This window comes from Colossoma macropomum, unplaced genomic scaffold, assembly GCF_904425465.1.
Source record: "Colossoma macropomum unplaced genomic scaffold, Colossoma_macropomum, whole genome shotgun sequence".
Taxonomy (NCBI): domain Eukaryota; kingdom Metazoa; phylum Chordata; class Actinopteri; order Characiformes; family Serrasalmidae; genus Colossoma; species Colossoma macropomum.
This window is the reverse complement of record NW_023494794.1, coordinates 4,759,957-4,779,473: the sequence shown is the minus strand read 5'-3', so window position 1 is coordinate 4,779,473 and position 19,517 is coordinate 4,759,957. Positions and strand designations below refer to the sequence as shown.

Genomic DNA, 19,517 nt, shown 5'->3' with positions numbered 1-19,517 from the left:
CACACACACACAAATCCTATTACATCTGATACTTTATGCCACCACTATTCAAGTCTATTAAACATATTGCGGGGCATTGCTAACTCTAAAATGAGGCACAGTCCCACAAGTTGGTTGTATTTTCTGTTTCTCACAATCTTAGAAATCTCAAACACATTCAGTGATGTTGGAATGGGTTTGGACTCTGGGGTGGTCAGTCCATTACTCTGAGAACACCAGCTTCTTTGTTTGATTTGCAAATGTTCCCTCTTACGTTTTCTCAGTAACAGCTTCTTGACAGCTACACATCCTTTCAAACTCATGGTGTTGAGCTGTGGGGTTTTAAACACCTGTGGATGTTTTCATATAAGATAGTGACAGTTGTGCAGATCTACCACATCTTGCTTGGCTGTTTAGAGTCATTTTCTCTATATCTTTTAATTATTTTTTGGAAACTCCTGTTTTTTTGACTTTTCTCTTTTTTATTGTACTTTAACTGTGAATTCAGTAAACAAAGGGTGGTCTCTGACTTTGCCCAGTACTGCATGTAAGTACCAATGCAACGCACACTAACACACCACCACCACATCAGTGTCACTGCAGTGCTGAGAATGATCCACTACTCAAATAACCCCTGCTCTGTGGTGGTCCTGTGGGGGTCCTGACCATTGAAGAACAGGGTTAAAATAGATATAAAACAAAGTATGCAGAGTAACAGAGGCACTACAGTAATTGTAGAACTACAAAGTGCAACTAATATGGTAATTGGAGCTGATAAAACGAAAAACGAGGGTAGAAACAATTAGGTGGTCCTAATAAAATGAGTATACCGCACTATGCAAAACTTTCAGGCACCTGAGAAGATTAAAATTCAAATGCTGTTCAGTAAGCAATTATTTGTTTAAAAAAACACCAATATTAGGAAAAATACAAATAACATTTAGAACAGTGGGCTGGGGTCCTGTGTAGGTCATGTATGTGTTCATTTAACCAATTCCAAGCCTCCCATGGAAGCTCAGTATTACTTGTGATCCCCCATCACAAAGGCTGTGCTAGTCTTTGCTCTCCTAGCACTGGTGGTATCATGTGATTGGGGGAGTCCTAACTAGTGGGTGGAATTGAATACGACTAAATTGGGAGAACACCCCCCAAAAAAGCCACAAAATACAAAGTTCTTGTTACTTTTTGCTGTCTTAATGGTGATTTACATTTATTCTAAATATATATTGTGTTACAAGCACAAACACATTGATTGCCAAGAGAAATGGTTTTAAACAATGTACTTAGGTGCCTAAGACTTTTTCATAGTACTGTACGTCCAGAAAAAAATATCCTGTCCATATAGTACTTGAGCCTCACCCAAAATCTCTCACCTTAACCTTTAACAGAAAGAAATGGCATTAGTGTTTCAGTTTTTAAAGTTAAAGCATGTCACTTTTCTAAAAAAAAAGGCACTTCACAAAATCAGGAGTATTTCTCTTCTTCCTGACCTTCTATGTACACTACCTGTCCAAAAATATCCAGATACCCCTTTTAATTAGTGAATTCTTCTACTTTTAGGTGCACCCACTGTTGAAACAGGTGTTCAACCGCGTGCACACACAGCTTGTATATTCTCCATAGAAAAGCATTGCAAACAGAATGGAGCAACCGCACATGAGCTCATGCCCAAAACCAAGAATCAGCTAGACTGGTGTAAAGCCCCACAGTAATAGGCTGTGGAGCAGTGGAACTGCACTCTCCAACCAGTACCTTTAGGATGAATTGGAGTGGAGCTTGCGATCCAGAACTGATCATCCAACAGCAGTACCTGACCTCACTAATGCTCTTGTGGCTGAATGCAATCAGATCCTCACAGCAGTACACTAGTATCTGGTGTAAAGCCTTCCAGAAATAGTAGAGGCTGTTACTGCAGTTAAGAGGAACAAACTCCTTATTAATGCCCTTGATTTCAGAAGAAACTTTGGATGAGCAGATGGCTACAAACTTTTGAACATATTGTGCATGTTAGCTTTATTTTCCTGGTTTTTAGGCCAATTTTTCCCTGAAAACTGTATGTAAACGAGAACACACCCACAGACACACACATATGCAAAGTTTTCAATAAGCGAGGCAGCTTCCGTCCCGGGAACTCTACCAAAATAGGTGACAAATAGATTAGTGAGTATCAGAGGGAAATGTATTTGCCTGTTTCACTGGCTGCCATCCCTCTCTCTCTTTCTCTCTCTCTCTCTCTCTCTCTCTCTCTTGCCTCGCATTATCTTGCCCTGAAGAAACCACAGCTGCGTGGGGAGGATTACCGACGGGAATAAAAAACGGCACGCAAATTAGAACATAGTGTAGGAAAATAAGAAAAGGGATAAAAGTCCTTTGCTGTCAGGGCGGCTGTGGTCTAATCTTTAAAGCAAGCCAACATAGGCGAGGAGACACGAGCATCGGGAGAAAAAAGGAGCAAGGGGAGGAGAGAAAATGAGATCGTTAAAAGCGGCAAGGGAGCAATAGATCTCCTCTTTTTTTTTTAAACACAGCCGGCTGGAACAACACAAACAAGCCCTGCGTCATGACGATAAGCAAAAAACGCCACAAAGTGCTGTAAAGCGGTGCAAAGAGGCCGCTGCTGCAGCTCTTAGAGAGGGGGGGAGACAAACGCTGTGTCCGAAATCACATACTTCTGCCCTAATAGCACGCTAAAATAGTGCTCTAGAAAGATTACACTACAGTGTGTCCAAAACCTAAATGCACCCGGAGGTCGGACTACATTCAGTCCCAAATAGAAATGCATAAACACTGCAGTACAGCAGGAAATATTTGTCCAGACCTGATGGGACATCACTGGTCATAATAGGTTTGGCTGTCATTGTTGTTAATGTGATTTAGCAGCTGTTATTATGAGGAATGTGGAGTTTTATTTGGTCTTTAGTTGTTTGCGGCTGGGTTCAGATGGAATTTTTGTGAGACGACAGTCTGGTTTTGATTCTAAACTTGGTGCTGTGGGTCGGGTTGGACTTAATGGTACTCGTTCACCAACCACTCTTAAACAGAAATTTCTTCGTAAAACCCACTTTTCACGAAGATTCTGACATTCACCAGTGTTTTCTTATTTGGGATTTGTTCTTAGGTAAGAACAGAATCTACACACACTCAAGAGCACAAAGGTGCAGAGAGTTCTGCAGTTTAAGAATCTGACAAAGCCTTTTTTAGGACCTTTCTCAAGAACAAATTTAGGAAAAAAACATTCACAACATTTTGCTGAATGAGGCCCAATGTTCCCAGGCTATATTAGGGTATGGATCAAAACAAGTCCAGTTAACTGGACATAAATTCCTGTAGTATGTGGGACTTTTGAGGAGGTCAACTTTTAGAAGATGTTGCATTTTCATAAAAACATACAAGATTATTGTACTTTGTAGGAGTCTGTTGTGACACTAACCTGAGCACTGAGAATGCTTAAAAATCATGGCTAACATAGTTTCTTCAACATAGTTAGCTGAGTGTAGCAGAACCATTTACCCACCAGGATGGCCTAAGGGGGAATTTCTGGCCTAAACTACAGTTTCATCATTGACAGAATTCATGATTTTGTATCATTTTCAAGACTTCGGCCATTAACGTTCTCTTACTACAATACCCAGCATGCATTAATGACTGATAGCCTAGCCAGTAATCTATAGGCTAATAAATACAACCGAGCTACTATTAGTATATCTCTTTATCTGGTTGTTGAACAAATTTGTAAGGAAAACAGCAATTCTGTCTTTATTCAACATAAAATGGATGCCAGAGAAAAGTTTTTACTCTTTCAGCCAGAGAAAACAAGCCAAATTGATAGCTACCTTGCTTTAGCTTTAGCTAAGTTCTCTTCATCTGACAAATCATTTCTGTCATTTGAGAAACCTGTTTTCTCCAGTGTAATGATGATTTGAAGACAGTTACTAAAGTTTTCTGCAGTTACTACAGCTGCAATAAGATGTTCGACTTTCTAACAGTAATGCTGGTTTGCTGGCTTCCTTCTGCTTTTATCAGCTAACAAGGAAAAAAAAAGAAGACATTTCAAAAAAATCCACCTCCCAAGGAAGTTGAAGTTTTTCAAAAGTTTCCCCCACCTTCAATATATGTCATCAGGATGTGAGTAAGTGAACAATGTGAGTTACAGATGTAGTGATTAAGCGGTTAATTTTTTCCTTTTGGTCAGAATGTCTCTTTAATTGCACAGGTATTCACAGATTGGCTTTACATTTACATTTTACACTTTTGTTTCAAGAACTTTCTAGTCCAGATTCAGCAGCACAGCATGTGATTCTACTCTGGTGCAGAATGCATTCATTATGAGGATGTGATAACCAACTTATTGGGAGTAAAAAAGCCTGTTGTAGTCTGTTTAAAAAGTCCTACACATACTGGATTGCTGTGCTAAGCAGGAGAATGTATGTACTTCCATTGCGAATAAGTGTTCAGTATATAGTACACAGTATGACAGTGTTCATCAAACACTAGCTGAAAGGTGCTAGGAGGCCACATTAAATGTGCGAACACTGGACACGATTCAATCCTATAATTGAAAATCAGAAGTGCGTGAACATTGGACACCATTCAATCCCATAATCCTACAAAATAATACGCCACAGTGGTGCAGAGAGGTGGGGCTTCTGAAGTGGTTCGTCAGTCTTGACCAACAGAATATTATATTATGGTGATTATACTTTTTAATGTACAAAAAAGTCATGGGGCAACTAGATGTACCATTGTAATCTTTCTGAAAAAGTTGGGAAAAAATGAACAGAATGAATAGATAAATGTTATGTAATGGAAAAAAATAAACATTTAACTGTGCAATAATTTATTTACAATATAACAAAATTAACTGATGTCATTATTTCTGCTGATAAAGTAAGTACACCCCTGGCTTCAGTAACTGATACTGCCCCTTTTGGCAGAAACAACCTTCTATAGACGTTTCCTTAACTGTCTACCCGTTTCTGACATTGGAGAGAATTTTTTGTCTGCTCCTCTATGCAAAATTCTCTTAACTGTGCAATTTTTGGGGATTTGCAGTTGCTTGAATGTACACAATCCCTATTTCAATGGGATTCAGATCTAGGCTTTGACTAGGCCATTCCATAACTCTCCTTCCTTTCTTCTGTCTGAGCCAGTCCTTAGTGGAATTACTTGTATGTTTGGGATCATTATCTTGTTGGAAGGTCCACTTCTTCTGCTTGAACTTTTTTACAGATGGTCTCACATTCTCCACATTGTGGTACGAAAGAGGAATCATAGTTAATTCTGTTATTGCAAGTTGGCCAGACCCTGAAGCAGCAAAGCAGCCCCAAACCATAACATTTCTACCACCATGCTTTACAGCTGGTATAAGGTCCCTGTGACCAAATGCTCTCTTTGATTTTTGCCAAACATGACTATTGGTACTGTGATCGAACAATGCTATTTTGACTCGTCTGTTGTTCCAGAAGTTCTGGTCCCCTGGGCCTAGATATCCATTAGAAAACTTTAATCATGCCATGATGTTCTTTTTAGACAGCAAAAACGTCCTTCTGGTGCACCTCTGGTCAAATTTTTGCAGTCTCTTTCTAATGGTAGATGCAGGCATTTACCTCAACAATGGAAGTAGCTACTGGCAGATCCTGTGATGAAATTTTGGGGTTTTTAAAGACTTCTTTTAGGATCTTATGGTGTGCTTTCAGGTTAAATTAATTGGGGCAGCCTGGCCTGGACAATTTGGTCTCAAATTCCCTGGCTGTACATTAGTTGGACAGTGAAATGGTTGATTTCCAATATCTACAAAAACACCAGGTTTCAATAAGACAGACCAGGTTTAAATGAGACAGGTTCCTCCAAGATATTTTCTAACAGTGTTATTACCATTAGCACCTAATTGATTTCAATCTGACACATCTGAAATGGTGGTATATGTAGGAGTGTGTTTACTTTTTCCATATAAGAACATTTAATTTCTGTTTATTTCAGTTTTATAAAAAGATGACAAATGTTCATTTTAAGTGGCACTTGTTAAATTATGTCACCTTTATCTATCAACATATGGTTAAGTGAAGACTGGATATCTGTATGTCCATTCATACCAGTGCAACACACACTAACGTGCCACCACCACATCAGTATTACTACAATGCTGAGAATGATCCACCACCCACACTGCAAAAAATCGTAACTTGGCAAGTGAAATTATCTTAAGTCTAGTCAATATATATAACGTTTCTCATTTTGAGATTGTTGTAAGCTTATTTTAAGATTATTTCACTTATTTGTATTTATTGGTTTTCTTACTTTATGTAATTTTATTTTTATGAGTAAAATGATCCCACAGTATTGGACATTAATTGTGCTGGTTTTAAGCACATTTCTTAAAACAAGCAAAAATATCTACCAATATAAAATGATAATAGGTTGGCTTACACAAATGAAAAAATTGTCTAGAATAGAGTTAAATAATCTTAAAAATAAAGTTTACAACAAAATGCAACATATTAGATATATTAACTAGATTTAAGATAATTTCACTTGCCAAGATACCATTTTTTGCAGTACAAATAATACCTGCTCTGTGGTGGTCCTATGGGCGTTATGACCATTAAAAAACAAGTTAAAAGGGGGCTAACAAAGCATGCAGTGAAACAGATGGACTACAGTCTGTAATTGTAGAACTACAACGTGCACCTACTTGGTAAGTGGAGCTGATAAAATGGACAGTGAGTGTGGATACAAGGTGTACTTATTGAAGTGGCTATACATATAAATAAACACTGCAACATCATTCGCTAGTATCTTCACATTGAGCATGACTGTGTAGAGCTTAGTACTCTGTGTAGTACTGTCATAGTACTATAACTCAATTATAGTACATGGAAATTCACTCGAAATGAATATGGCCCTGAATGGCCCCGAATATTCTGTTGTAACTCCTGTTAGGACGAAGCAGTCTGAACCAAAAAAATATGCTACATATCTTGACGTATGTATAATTGATTACATTGCATGCAATGCTGGAAATGATCTCTGTTTTCTGCCAGAGACATGAAGGGGTATGGGGGTATGCACATGGAAGTTGCAAACGGAGGTAAAATGTTGCAACGGCTGTCCAGGCATTCCGACTTTTTCGAAGGTCCATATACTGAGGAGCACATTGCATGTTGTTTCGTTCAGATTGCTCTATCCTAGAGAGAGTTATGTATTCTTGGCCTTTTTCGAGTGAATCTCCCTGTACTTATTGTATAGTGGCTGTTCAAAACTGGAACTGAGTGAACACTGAGTGAATACTATTCAGTCCCAAAATACGAGTGGTATGGAGGGGTGTGCCTTCTGCGGAATTTGGATGACCTTGTTAACAAAACATATGAGATTATTATAATTCATTAAACTGTAAACGCATTATAGACAAATTCATATGATCTTGTATTTGAAAATATTGAAGTTCTAGATGATCATGATCAAGAGCTTAGAGGTCGTAATGGCAACTAGCTCTACTGCTGTAGTGTGCCCTCTTGAGTACACTTGAACCAGGAGAACAGTGTGTTCTGCCATTGCAAACAAGTGTGTAATTGCACTCAGTTTAGCAGATGACTGGAGTTGAGTGTGCACACACACACTGACCACGAGTAAAGAAAGTCATCTTTATCTTCTGGCCTTAAAGTTGCATATTAAAGCAGAAGCTAAAAGCCTTGTGTTGACATTCGTATTAGGGGGCTTATAGCACGGAGGAGTGTCACTGCAGTGGTGTGTGAGAGTGTGCGTGTGTGTGTGTGTAGACTGTCCTTTGATCATATTTTGGACTGGAAGTCATAAAGACATGCTGTAACAGGATTGCTCATACTGTGATCAGCCTGAGATGCTTTGGCTGAGTGTCTCTCAGTAACGCTAAATTACACTATTAATGGAACTCTGTCAGACTGGCAAAGTTTCTCGCCCTCCATAAGCCTTGTGTCCGCCGCACATAGAGGACAGGGACTCCAAACTAGCCCTCTAGGCTAATATCCACATTTTGTGTTGGCTTCAGATTGGTTTCTAGAACTAGTTCGTGACAAAAATGACAAAAATCATTCTGGAATTAGCTTTCTGCTAAGCATGTTTCAGTTTCTGTTTAAAGGCTTACAGTTTCTTTTATAAAGGGTTCTCTAAACTCTAAACTCAGAGAAAAGTTAGCCTGATCTAGTAGAAGGTAGTATACCAGTTGAAATACTATGAGTTTTGTCATAATTATTACCAGTATACCACAAATAAGTGCGGACAATATGGTGTACAAACAAAGCAGAACATGCTAATGTTAGCACCTTTAGCTCTGTGTCAGCAGAGAGTCATGGATGTTTCAGTCATGTTTCAAATGGAAATGGAAACGCAGCAGACCTTTAATCACCTCCTGCTGTCTAGTCTGTTACATTTTAAGCAGTCTACTTTGTTTTCGAGGCAGCAGACATAGAGAAATGGCCAGCCTTTTGGAGTTAGCCTTAGCCTAACACGGACACCAGACTGATTGCTGCATGTGAGTGACAAATGATTTGCGAAATTTGTATTTTCCATTCCAACTTAATGGTGCAGCAGTTCCATTCAGGTGCCTATGCAAGTGGCAGAATGTATGCTGGCTGCTGAATAAAAAGCCAACTTCAGCCATGTAGAAATTCAGACATTGCATTACATTCACATTTGCTGGTGTTCAGATTTAGTTTAATAACAGGAAATAGGCAGAAACTACTTACCAATGACACATTATCAAAGGTGCCACACACTCAACCCGGTGACTGGTTAATTTAAAAGTAGTCCTAAAAACTAGTTCATTGTCAAACAAGCCTAATTTTGGAAAACTGCATACATGGCAACTCTGATGTACTGTAGTCTTGGAAGTATCACCAGAGAGTCTGGTGTTTTGCTCACAAGACTTGTCTGCTTGGAGAGAAAGGGACTGACTGACACAGGAAAAAAGACCACATTGCAAAAAAAAAAAACCTTAGTTAAACTTGAAATTTTTCATAGTAACCTATCAGAACAATTATCATTCTGCTAACATATTATTTCAAGGCAGCCTGGTTACTTACTTTTTTAAGGCATAACATTTTTTTTTACAGTGCAACAACACATTGTTTTTTCTTGAAACATAAGGGCAAGTGATTGTCAACGGTTCTGTGGGTCAGCAACAGAGCCATGTAAATCAAAGTAGTATGCATTTAATAAATCAAGCCGTTACCATGCACCATGATAATACAAATTAGATAAACTGTGTGTGTTGATGTTGTGTGTGTGTGTGTGTGTGTGTATGTATATATATATTATATATATATAAATATATATATATATATATATATATATATATATATATATATATATATATACATACAATTGTAAAGATAGACCTGTATGAAGAAGGTAATTAAGTAATAATCTACATTTTGTATGTTTTAAAGTATATTTCTTAAGACAAACAAAATGTCAATATAGTGAGATTATTTCACCTAATAAAATTACCCAAGCAAAAATGTCTAGAAATAAAAATTCTTATAATATACTGACAACAATCTTAAAAAGAGAAATATTAGATATACTGACTAGATTTAAGATAATTTCACTTCCCAGTGTAGATGACTGCGTTAATTATTTAAAAATGTGCATTCATGAGGCCCCAATCCTGCCTTTTGCTTAGGGCCCCAGAATCACTAAATCTGCCTCTGCACAGCAAGCAGAGCAAGCAACTGCTTGAAAAAGCTTGTGTTCTAATTCATGATTAATGCTATGTCTTTGATAACTCTGCTTGTTTGCTTGGCTGTTGCCGGATTTGACCTCCAAGGTTGGCATTACAGTTGTGGATGATTGACACTATTTTCAAATCAAACATATGGCACGTCTTCTGCTTTAAATCCAGATTGAACTAATTGGCTAAGCCTTGATCATTTAGCAAGTTGGATTTGTTCTGGGAGCGGACAGCCCAATCGTAGCCCCTGCTGTGCCAGACCATGTGATCTTCATAAAAGTTAAAATAACAGTCTGGTGAAAAATTAAACAAACACAATTTTCTCCTTCCAGTAGTTATACTGCACCAATTAGCAAAAAGTAGCAGTAGTAGAGATTTTAAAGGCTGAATTTATATGTATACATGCAATCCTGAACTCCCTTGAAGTGTTCCCCATAGACTTGCATTGATTTTTGTGAAAATGTGTTTTTCTTCAAGATATGCATCAGAATCAAGTGTTCAGGTCTTTCATAATATAATGCACTTCTGTTATTTTCAGTTTCTGTCTTTACAGTAATGCTACATTCTTTAGCATCTCTATGGGAATCAGTATATAACATTAGCACCAAGCTAACTGAGGTGTACTTTTACTATTAATGGCAGTTCTACAGAAAGAGGACATTTCAAGCTGGTAAATCATATGTTTCATATATTGTTTACTTTATTTTACTCAGTTTTTAGTCAATTCTTCAGTAAATACTTACAGCCTTTCCCTCAATGTTCTTGATGGAGCATCTTAGCCCATTATGTATCTAAGCTGTCTTGCAATTGGCCAGTCGAGACATAGTTAAATTAAACTACATTCTCACATGTTGAATGTTTAGTAAGGTTTGAGACATTTTTCTTCATATGCATGCAGTTTGTGCCTGCAGACATTCACTGCAGTTCTACGTTCCAAATTTTAAAAAACGTCAAAATAATGTACGATTTATTTATATTTTTTCATATTATTGGCTCGTTACACACAAATATGTAGGCCGTTTAGATGTGCATTAGATGTGCATAGAAAGCATTTAAATGTACACTAGCAGTGTGCACCAGTTACATCCAAAAACTACACAAAAAAGCAATTTAAAAAACTAATTTATAATGAATTTATAATAAGATTAGGCTTAAGGCAAGGCTTGAGGTTTGAGTTCATTTTCTACCTGCTCAAAATACAGCTGAACCTGTTTATATCCACAATTTAATGGTCTTTTTTTATGTAAATAAAAGTGTCTAGTGTCTAGGCTAATTATCTACTTTACTTGCTAGTTAGCTTAGCTTAGTGGCTGATATGAAATGATACACTGCTGTGTGCTGAGCACTCACACAAATGTCCACATTGACACAGAATCAGGTGTAGAATTAAGCAAAGCTTTAATTTTTCTCTGTCAAGTGTGGAATATTAGCAAAATCTGCTAGAAAAACCAACATAGCTGGTCACCAGCCAATTCAGCATATCTTAGGTTTCGGATGCTGGCATGCTGGTCAGGAGCAATGGACGTTAATTTGCTAGTCACCAGCAAAACCAGCATATTTCATATTTTATAAGCTGGTATGTTGGTCAACCAGGATGACCGTGCTGGACCTGTTTGTAATAATCAGCACCAGACCAGCCCAAACCAGCATTGACCAGCTTAGCTGTTTTTTCAACAAGGAAAACACTTGCTCTGTGGCCGCTAGCATACATGCTAATAGTGCTAGCTTCTTTTTCCTTATGCTAAATTCTCTACAAAGTGCTAATTCTAAAAATAGCAATCAAAATATCAATATACCATCCTAGTTTATTTTCTGGTTCTTCTATTGGTCGTGAAATACTGCTTGACATATTCATCTGGTAAAGGATTCATTAAACTGTCATTGGCTTCAGCTGCAACTGTTACCTCTGCTGCTTTTGAACAGGGAAAACTGGAAAAATGTCAATGAAATCCATTACATATTTGGGTGCATTTGACATTACTGCCTCAAACATAACAAGGTTTGACCATTATTGCCAATGTTTTATCTGTTATGCTTGAATTTATTGTAAATTGTGCCATTGCTTCCATGTTTAGTTAGTTTTCCACCCGGAATTATGGCCAAACATTATGTTTACAAACATGATTTGGTCTGTATATATCTATGGTTATGATAGTTGTTGATGCATTTTAAACCTACCTGGTGCTTTGTAGTAGCCAGCATCCTCCTCACTGTAGGGTAGCAGGTACACTTCACCTTCTTTCCACAGCAAGGAGGATTCCTGATGTCCTGCGAACTCACCTACCCAGCCATCAGGGTCTTAGACACATAAATACACACACATATTTTACAAAGGTTGGAAGGGAAGCTGACTGTATATTATTGGGTCATTATTCATAATGGTTTCGTACTGCTGAATGCACTTAGTTGTACACCAGCAGCGTGCATCAGTAGAGTCCATACACTACACAAAAAGGCATTTAAAAAAGTAATTTATAATGAATTAAGGTTAAGATTAGACTTAAGGCAAGGCTTGGGGACAGAGTTCAGTTAGGTCAGAAGCTTGTATCAGTTAGCCTGAATATGTTTCTGTACTTCCTTACCTGACTATTTTATTTATGATATTGTTATGTGAAGGCTTATAGTGCTGTGCAACACTCAGAGACCACCATTCTCATTTATTTAAAGTCCAGTCAAAACAGCCATTAAGTCGAACAGGAGATAAGAGGTGATATTTCAGAGCAGATTAGATAGAAGGTAATCCATTTGCACAAGGAAGGCCAAAGTCAAAGTAAAGGAAGTGTGGAAAACACAGCATTTTCCAAAACTAGAATAAAAAAAAATATTAAATAATACAGAGATAACAATATCAGATTGTTCAGTTACCCTCAAGAAAGTCTGAGGTGATGTTGAAGGCCACATGGTGACTGGAGGATGAGCATGCGAGGGAGTGACCAAAGCAGAAGCATGTCTGACAGCCATCTGGATTGTCTGGTTGAAGATTGAATGACCCAGGCTTGCACCTAAACACTCACACACACCATATGCTTTCCGTAAGCACACTTTAAAGCATCTTAGTAATAATAGTAATATGAATATATATATATATATATATATATATATCTAATATAAATAATTATAATTATAATATATAATATAAAACTATAAGTTTCTATGTTGCTGTTGAGTTATTTTGCTGCTTGTTGAGTTATCCATAGTTGTCATGCTAGCACTTTTCCAGAGAGATACAATCCTAGATTCTATTGTAGCAACATACAGCATGACCAGCTGGGCTTTAGCCTGCACTACTACTATGGATGGTTTGAAGTTCAAACATTAAAAAAATGCACTCACTGTGTTAAATAAATTAGTGATGTTAATAATTTATCATGCTAGCCGTTATTAATATGTTAACTTTGACGGCCCTAACATAAATGTAAACATGTATAAAAAAAGACAATATCAGAAAAAAAGTGCTGATAAACAAAATGCTAAACTAAATAAATACGTGTAGATGTAATATATTGCTTAACTGAAGTCACCTGTCACAGGAGTATCCTTCCACATTAGGTTTACAGTGGCAGGTTCCATCTTCAGCAGAGCACACACCCACACTGCCCCTTTCATCACACTCACACAACCTGCAAGTACATATCCCAGCAAACACACACACAAACACACATACAAGCCAAGTGAAAAATATCAGCAAAATGCGCTTACACACTATACACATCCTGTCAAGACATGACAGCAGAGGAATGAAGAAAACATTCACACAGCAGCTACTTACACACACCAGGACTCAGGGACTGAAAAAAAAAAGATTTGATCTGAGCAGAACCGATATTTTAACCCTTCTGTTCTTGGGTTCTAATCCCAATGCCAAGGGTCAGCTGGAGTGATGTAAAGCATACTGTCACTGGACTCTGGAGCAGTGAAAATGTGTTCCTTGGAGTGATGAATCATGCTTCACTATCTGGCAGTCTGATGGACAAATCTGTGTTTGGCGGATGCCGGGAGAATGCTACCTACCAGAATGCATAGTGCCAACAATAAAGTTTGGTGGAGGAGGGATAATAGTCTGGGGCTGTTTTTCAGGGTTTGGACACGTTCCCTTAGTTCCAGTGCTACAGCATACAACGACATTTTAGACAATTATATGGTTCCAACTTTGTGGCACCAGTTTGGGGGAAGGCCTTTTTGTATTCCAGCATGACTGTGCCCCACTACACAAAGCGAGTGGCATGCACAGAGCATTGACCTCAAGCCCACTGAATACCTTTAGGATGAATGTCGATTGAGACAATCCTTCTCATTCAACATCGTTGCCTCTTTTGACTAAATAGGCACAAATTCCTAAAGATACACTCCAAAAATCTTGTGTTATAGCCGCAAAGGGGGGCTGAACTCCATATTAATGCCCATGGTCTTGGAATGGCATGTCCAGTAAGGTGTGTATTAGGGGTGTGGGAAAAAAATGATTCTTAGACGCATCTCGATGCGGACGTGAACAATTCTGAATCGATTCACAAATGTCAAAAATCAATTTTCTAAATATTTAATTTATAGCGTAATGTTGACGGAATGCAAAAGGTGGAACTTGGAAGTGCGGAAGTGCAGCGCCCGGACAGTCTGTGGCGGCACATAACAGAAACACAGCTGGATGAGTGAGAAATCCGACCAGCTCTCTCTGCATTAAAAGCCAGGTTAGATCAGGAGTCACAACCCAAATGATAAGAAGAGCCATTTTGGGAGCCGCAACATTTAATGTCCACTATGTCTCAGTATGTGCTGATGTCCTAGTATGGGCTAAACAATATAAACGAAAACGCAGATTTACTTTGCTCTGCTTTAAGCTTCGCCTACAGCCGCTTTCCTCCCATCTCCGCCAGAAAACCTTTCCTCGGAAGTAGATCAATTAAATGTCTCTCAATGTTCGACTGTTTTACGAGGCTGAAGTCGCTTCTTATTCTCCAGCTTCTTGTTCGAATTTACCCGTTCCACCTTAAATTCTAACTGAGGCGCCGAATGTAAATGCGGCACCATTTAAGGTGGAACAGGAGAATTTGAAAGATAAGCTGACTTCAGCTTCGCCACTTTTTAGTGTTTGACAGTCTCTCGTTGCAGATTTAACGGACCAGGAAACCAACTGCGCTGCTTATAAATGCGAATAACACATCGCTGCTATGTGACCTGCAGTCTGCACGCCGGTTCTCAGTCGTTGCGAAACAGGGCTTTTGTGCTATGTTGCACACGACCCGTCTCAAAGACATTTTACTGACACAGCGTCCCCCCCCGGTCTCTACAACGAGACCAAAACCGAAGTTATAAACTCACTAAAGAAAACGGGTAGAATAGCTGTAACTTGTGCTGCGTGGAGATCTACTGCCACTGGATCTTAGTTCACCGTGACTGCGCATTTTATCGCAGATGAGTAGCAGCAGCTTCTCGTGCTCCAAACAAGAGCAGTGAATGAGAGCCTTCTATTTCATTTGCCACATCACTTCCATCTGTTTTTATTAAAAAAAGATATTGGAAGTAAATTCATTATGGATCATTACAAATACTTTGCTTTAAAAGTACCAAGTCACTTTAAATAACAATAACACCGAGTTACTCAGTCACTTTAAAATGTATATTGTCTCTACATTCCGTATATATTTTGTGTATATTTTGTGTATATTTAATATATTTCAGTTGGTTTTTCTTGTATTTTTATTTTTACTTATTTACTTTCTGTAGAGTGATTAGCTGAGCCTCACCACAAGCATTTCAATGCATAAATGTCCTGACATGTTGTGCAAGTGACAAGTAAACTTAAAACTTGAACTTGAAACTGGAGCTCACACAGTGAGAAAATATAAATGCTATATAGAAAAAATAATCGTTTTATAATCACATCGCAGCCCTCTGAATCATAATTGAATTGAATTGTGAGGTGCCTAGAGCTTCCCACCCCTAGTGTGGTATATATATATATATATATATATATATATATATATATATATATATATAGATATATATATATATATACCTTACTGGACATTTTATTTTATTGATTCCATTGAGATATTGAGCATATACAGTCTGTGCCTGTATACCTACAAAGTGTACCTATAGTGGCCCCAAAACATGGGAACCAAAATGTCTAACCTAGTGCCATTTATTTTAAACGACTGTCATGTTCTTTTTGACAAAGTACACTTCTTTTTAAACGTGACTGAGTGAGTTTCAGATCACTCTTATTTGAGCAGTTTCTTTTCTCTGCAGGTTTTTGTCCATTTTTCATATTTCTGAGTTTGTGATACTGTCAATGAACACAAGCTCACCCACATCATTGCAAGAAAGATAGCCCTATACTTTGATGTTTCTACCTCTGTGCTTTAAAGTGCTCTTAGTGTAGCTTGGCTAGAATTCTTCTCCAGGCTTTCTCCACACAAAGAGCCTACCTTCAGTTTGATGTTGTGCTAAAAGTGTTTTTCATAATATCAAAATATCTTTATATAATATATGATGGTTTCTATATATATATTATCTAATATACAATAATGGTTTCTATATATAATATATAATATATATTGGTCTCAAAATATCATTTTGTTAACCATTTTAGGAAGAAACCTAAAGAACTTCATTAAAACTTACCAATGGTTAAATATTGTATGTGTCTAAGTACTTTTTGGGGCCACTGTATAGGGTGGGCATTTCTGATAAAATGGCCAGTAAGTGTAGATGAGCTTACAAGGTAAGTGTTTCTTATAATTTGGCAACAAAAAGATGACCGTACACTGTTTATGTTTCTGATTATCAGTGCGATCCAAGCATCAGTGTTTATATAAGCATGCTATTAGATATAATTCAATTATCACTTGATTCATCTTTTTGTCTGTCTTTCTGTTTCTTTACCACCCTCTCTCACTTTTCTCTCACACACTCTCTCACCAGACCGCCTCTCTCTCTCCTCCTACTCCTCAATTTTGGCCTGTTCTGTTTCGCTCCACTGAACCAACTAATTCACACCACAACACACTGACTCACACGGGCCACAGGAGAGAGAGCGAGTGTGTTTGTTTTTGATTTGTTCGATGTATTTTATTTAGCCTTAATCCCATATTTTCTTCCGCATTGTGCTGTTCTTTGTATCACTTTCGAGTGTAGGTCACACAAGTGCACAAGCACACACACGGAAGCATATAGGATTCAAAACTTCATGAGCGCACTGTGCAAAAGTCATAGACCACCCTTCACTTATTTAATTTCTAGTCAGAACAGCCATTAAGTCCAAGTTTTGCAGGAGATATTTCTGAGATAAGAGGATATAGATTCGCAGTGAAGGGGAAAGTTAAAGGAAAAATGAGAAAAACAAGAGAAGTGGGTCTCCAAGACCTGCTAGACCACCAAAACTGTCCCCATCAGATAAACAGTATGTAAAGCTTTTATCTTTGAGAGAGAGGAGAAAATCAAACTCCACTCTTGATTCAGATCTGAAAAGATCCACAGGTGTTTCTGTCCATCCTTCCACTGTGAGAAGACAACTCAACACTTGGAGTCTGAAAGGATGTGCAGCTGTCAAGAAGCTGATACTGAGACAAAGAAAATAGACAAAAAAAGAAGAAATTTGCAATTTGTAATTGAACTGACTGGCTGAACTTGGAGGTGTTGAAAAATATCCCTGAAGGTTTCGTTGAAAACAAGTCTCCTGGAAAAAATGGGAGCTGTAATAACAGAAAAGAGTGGACGCATTAAATACTGAAAAATCTAATGTTATTGTTGTTTCATTTAGTGCGCTCTCCTTTTTCCTGCAGCTGAAAAATGAATACCTTGAACTTACTGGCCATTTTGACTGGAAATGAAATAACTGAATGGGTGGTCTCTTTTGACTGGTCTTTTGCCCAGTACTGTAGGCTGTCTGCCAGCCTGCTTATGTTACAGAATGTACAGAAAATAATGAAGAAGGAACTTTTGCATTGCGTTCTAGGGAATGGATAGTACTTGCTAATAAAAAGTCTCCAAATGGCTATAAATGTTTGTAACTTCGCACCTCTTCTGCCATCCAATCCTCGAACTACTCCATTTGATTCTGCACTAGTTTTAGTTTGAGTCTCCTTCTGCCCCCTGACTCTACCAGATAGCAATCAGTGTTTGCTTGATGCACAGCTTCTGTGAGCTCCACTTATCCTTGAGCATCTTCTGTGCATCTTGTCATAGATACTTGTATGTGCATCTTCACAGAAGAGTCTATCTTAAATTCTGTTCGTACATTTTGGTTTCTATTTCTTTATAAAGTATGTTTTAGGCCAAACACTTATCTCAGAACTATAGTAAAATGATGTTTCAGCCATTATGTATTAACTTTCTCTTGTGTAACTTTTATAGACATTGAACTCTTCAGTGTTCCTATCACCACCACTGTGAACAATTCTGGCTTACTAAGTTTCTCTAAAATGGTACATTTCACACCAAACCACTCTGAATAACTTTTGTTTATATCTTAACCATTCAGTCATGTAGAAATTTTGAAATATTGGTGGGCTTGTTTGATGTCACCAGCTGCTCACCTAAACGCCAAAAAAGAAACACTGCACACATGTCCTGCAAGTCTAAAGCTGGCTCTACACAGTGAAACTTTAGTGCAGCTTTGGTTGCTTAAAACCTACATGAAACTAAATTGCTCTTGAGTTGCGCAATGTAAAACATTCTGCAACTCATTTGAAACTCAGCTACAACTGTTTCAAGTGTCTCAACTTTGTGAAACAAGTTTCATGAAACAGTAAATCAATCAAAAGCGCTGACAGAAAGTCACATGATCACATTGAACAGTGTACTTGCAACCATTAATTTTACCCAATCAGTGGATGAGAAAATAAAACAGAAGATGGTTTATTGGGCATTTGAAAACCCACCGACTGACTCAAGGATGGAATTCATCGTTTTGTCAGTGTCCTGAGCCACGACAATAAACGTGAGTTTCTCCAAGTTAACGTTTAAAAGGCTGCAACAGAGACATGGTCCATGATGAACTTTTGGTTCTAGGACAGGATGAGTGAGACATCAAGCGGTCCACAGCCATAATGGCTACTTAAACATGAATTTTCGATGGCTTAACATATACACAACAGATAAAAACCCAAATGTATCATAAACAACCTTAAATAGAGAGCTAAAAACATAATACAAGTTTTCCAAATACAGCTGGAAAAAGTACAAAGATGATGCTGCAAATATGTAAAAAAAAGACCCTGTGAATGACTTTATAAACAGAATTATATGGTGTATCAAGAAATACAAGCTGCCAATTTGGTTAACTAGTGGCGTAATTGGGCATGTTGCATGCAACTTTGATTTTGAAATGCTTAGTGTAATGGTCAAATTGCACAGAAATGCAACTAGTTGAAAAGTTTCACCACATAAAGCCATCCTTAACAATACAACCACATATATAAAGACACATACATAACATTTAAAATGGACAAAAACACCTAGCAAAAATTTAAAGAATGTTTTGTTTGTTTGCTTGTTTCAGCCAAACAAGTCTGTACACACCAAGTACTTTTCATCAAGTTTCAATCTCATCAAAATATCTCCTCTTTGACTTACAAAAACAAATGTGGTAATGAAAGATTCAAATCCACACCTTAGACAGAATTTCTTTACTTGTTTCAATGAGCAACAAGTGAGAAATAATTAAAAAAGGTACATGAAGAGAAGTTTCAAGGTGTATATGAGACCTAGATATGAGACCTAGATGGATTTAGAAAAAACACATTACTAAAATACATTTAAAGGGAATTCCACCAAGTTTCTGAATAATTCAGTCCTTCAAATGTAAACTGATTAATTTAGAGTGGTTTGA

The 19,517-nt window shown here is 37.7% G+C and overlaps 1 protein-coding gene across 1 annotated transcript in view; it reads right to left on the bottom strand.

Moving 5' to 3' along the window:
• Positions 1–19,517, bottom strand: part of lamc3 (laminin, gamma 3) — a 193,949-nt gene that overhangs the window by 90,079 nt on the left and 84,353 nt on the right. The window contains 3 exon segments of the mRNA XM_036579937.1: positions 11,864–11,983; positions 12,551–12,687; positions 13,207–13,305. Coding sequence (XP_036435830.1) covers positions 11,864–11,983; positions 12,551–12,687; positions 13,207–13,305 — 356 coding nt within the window.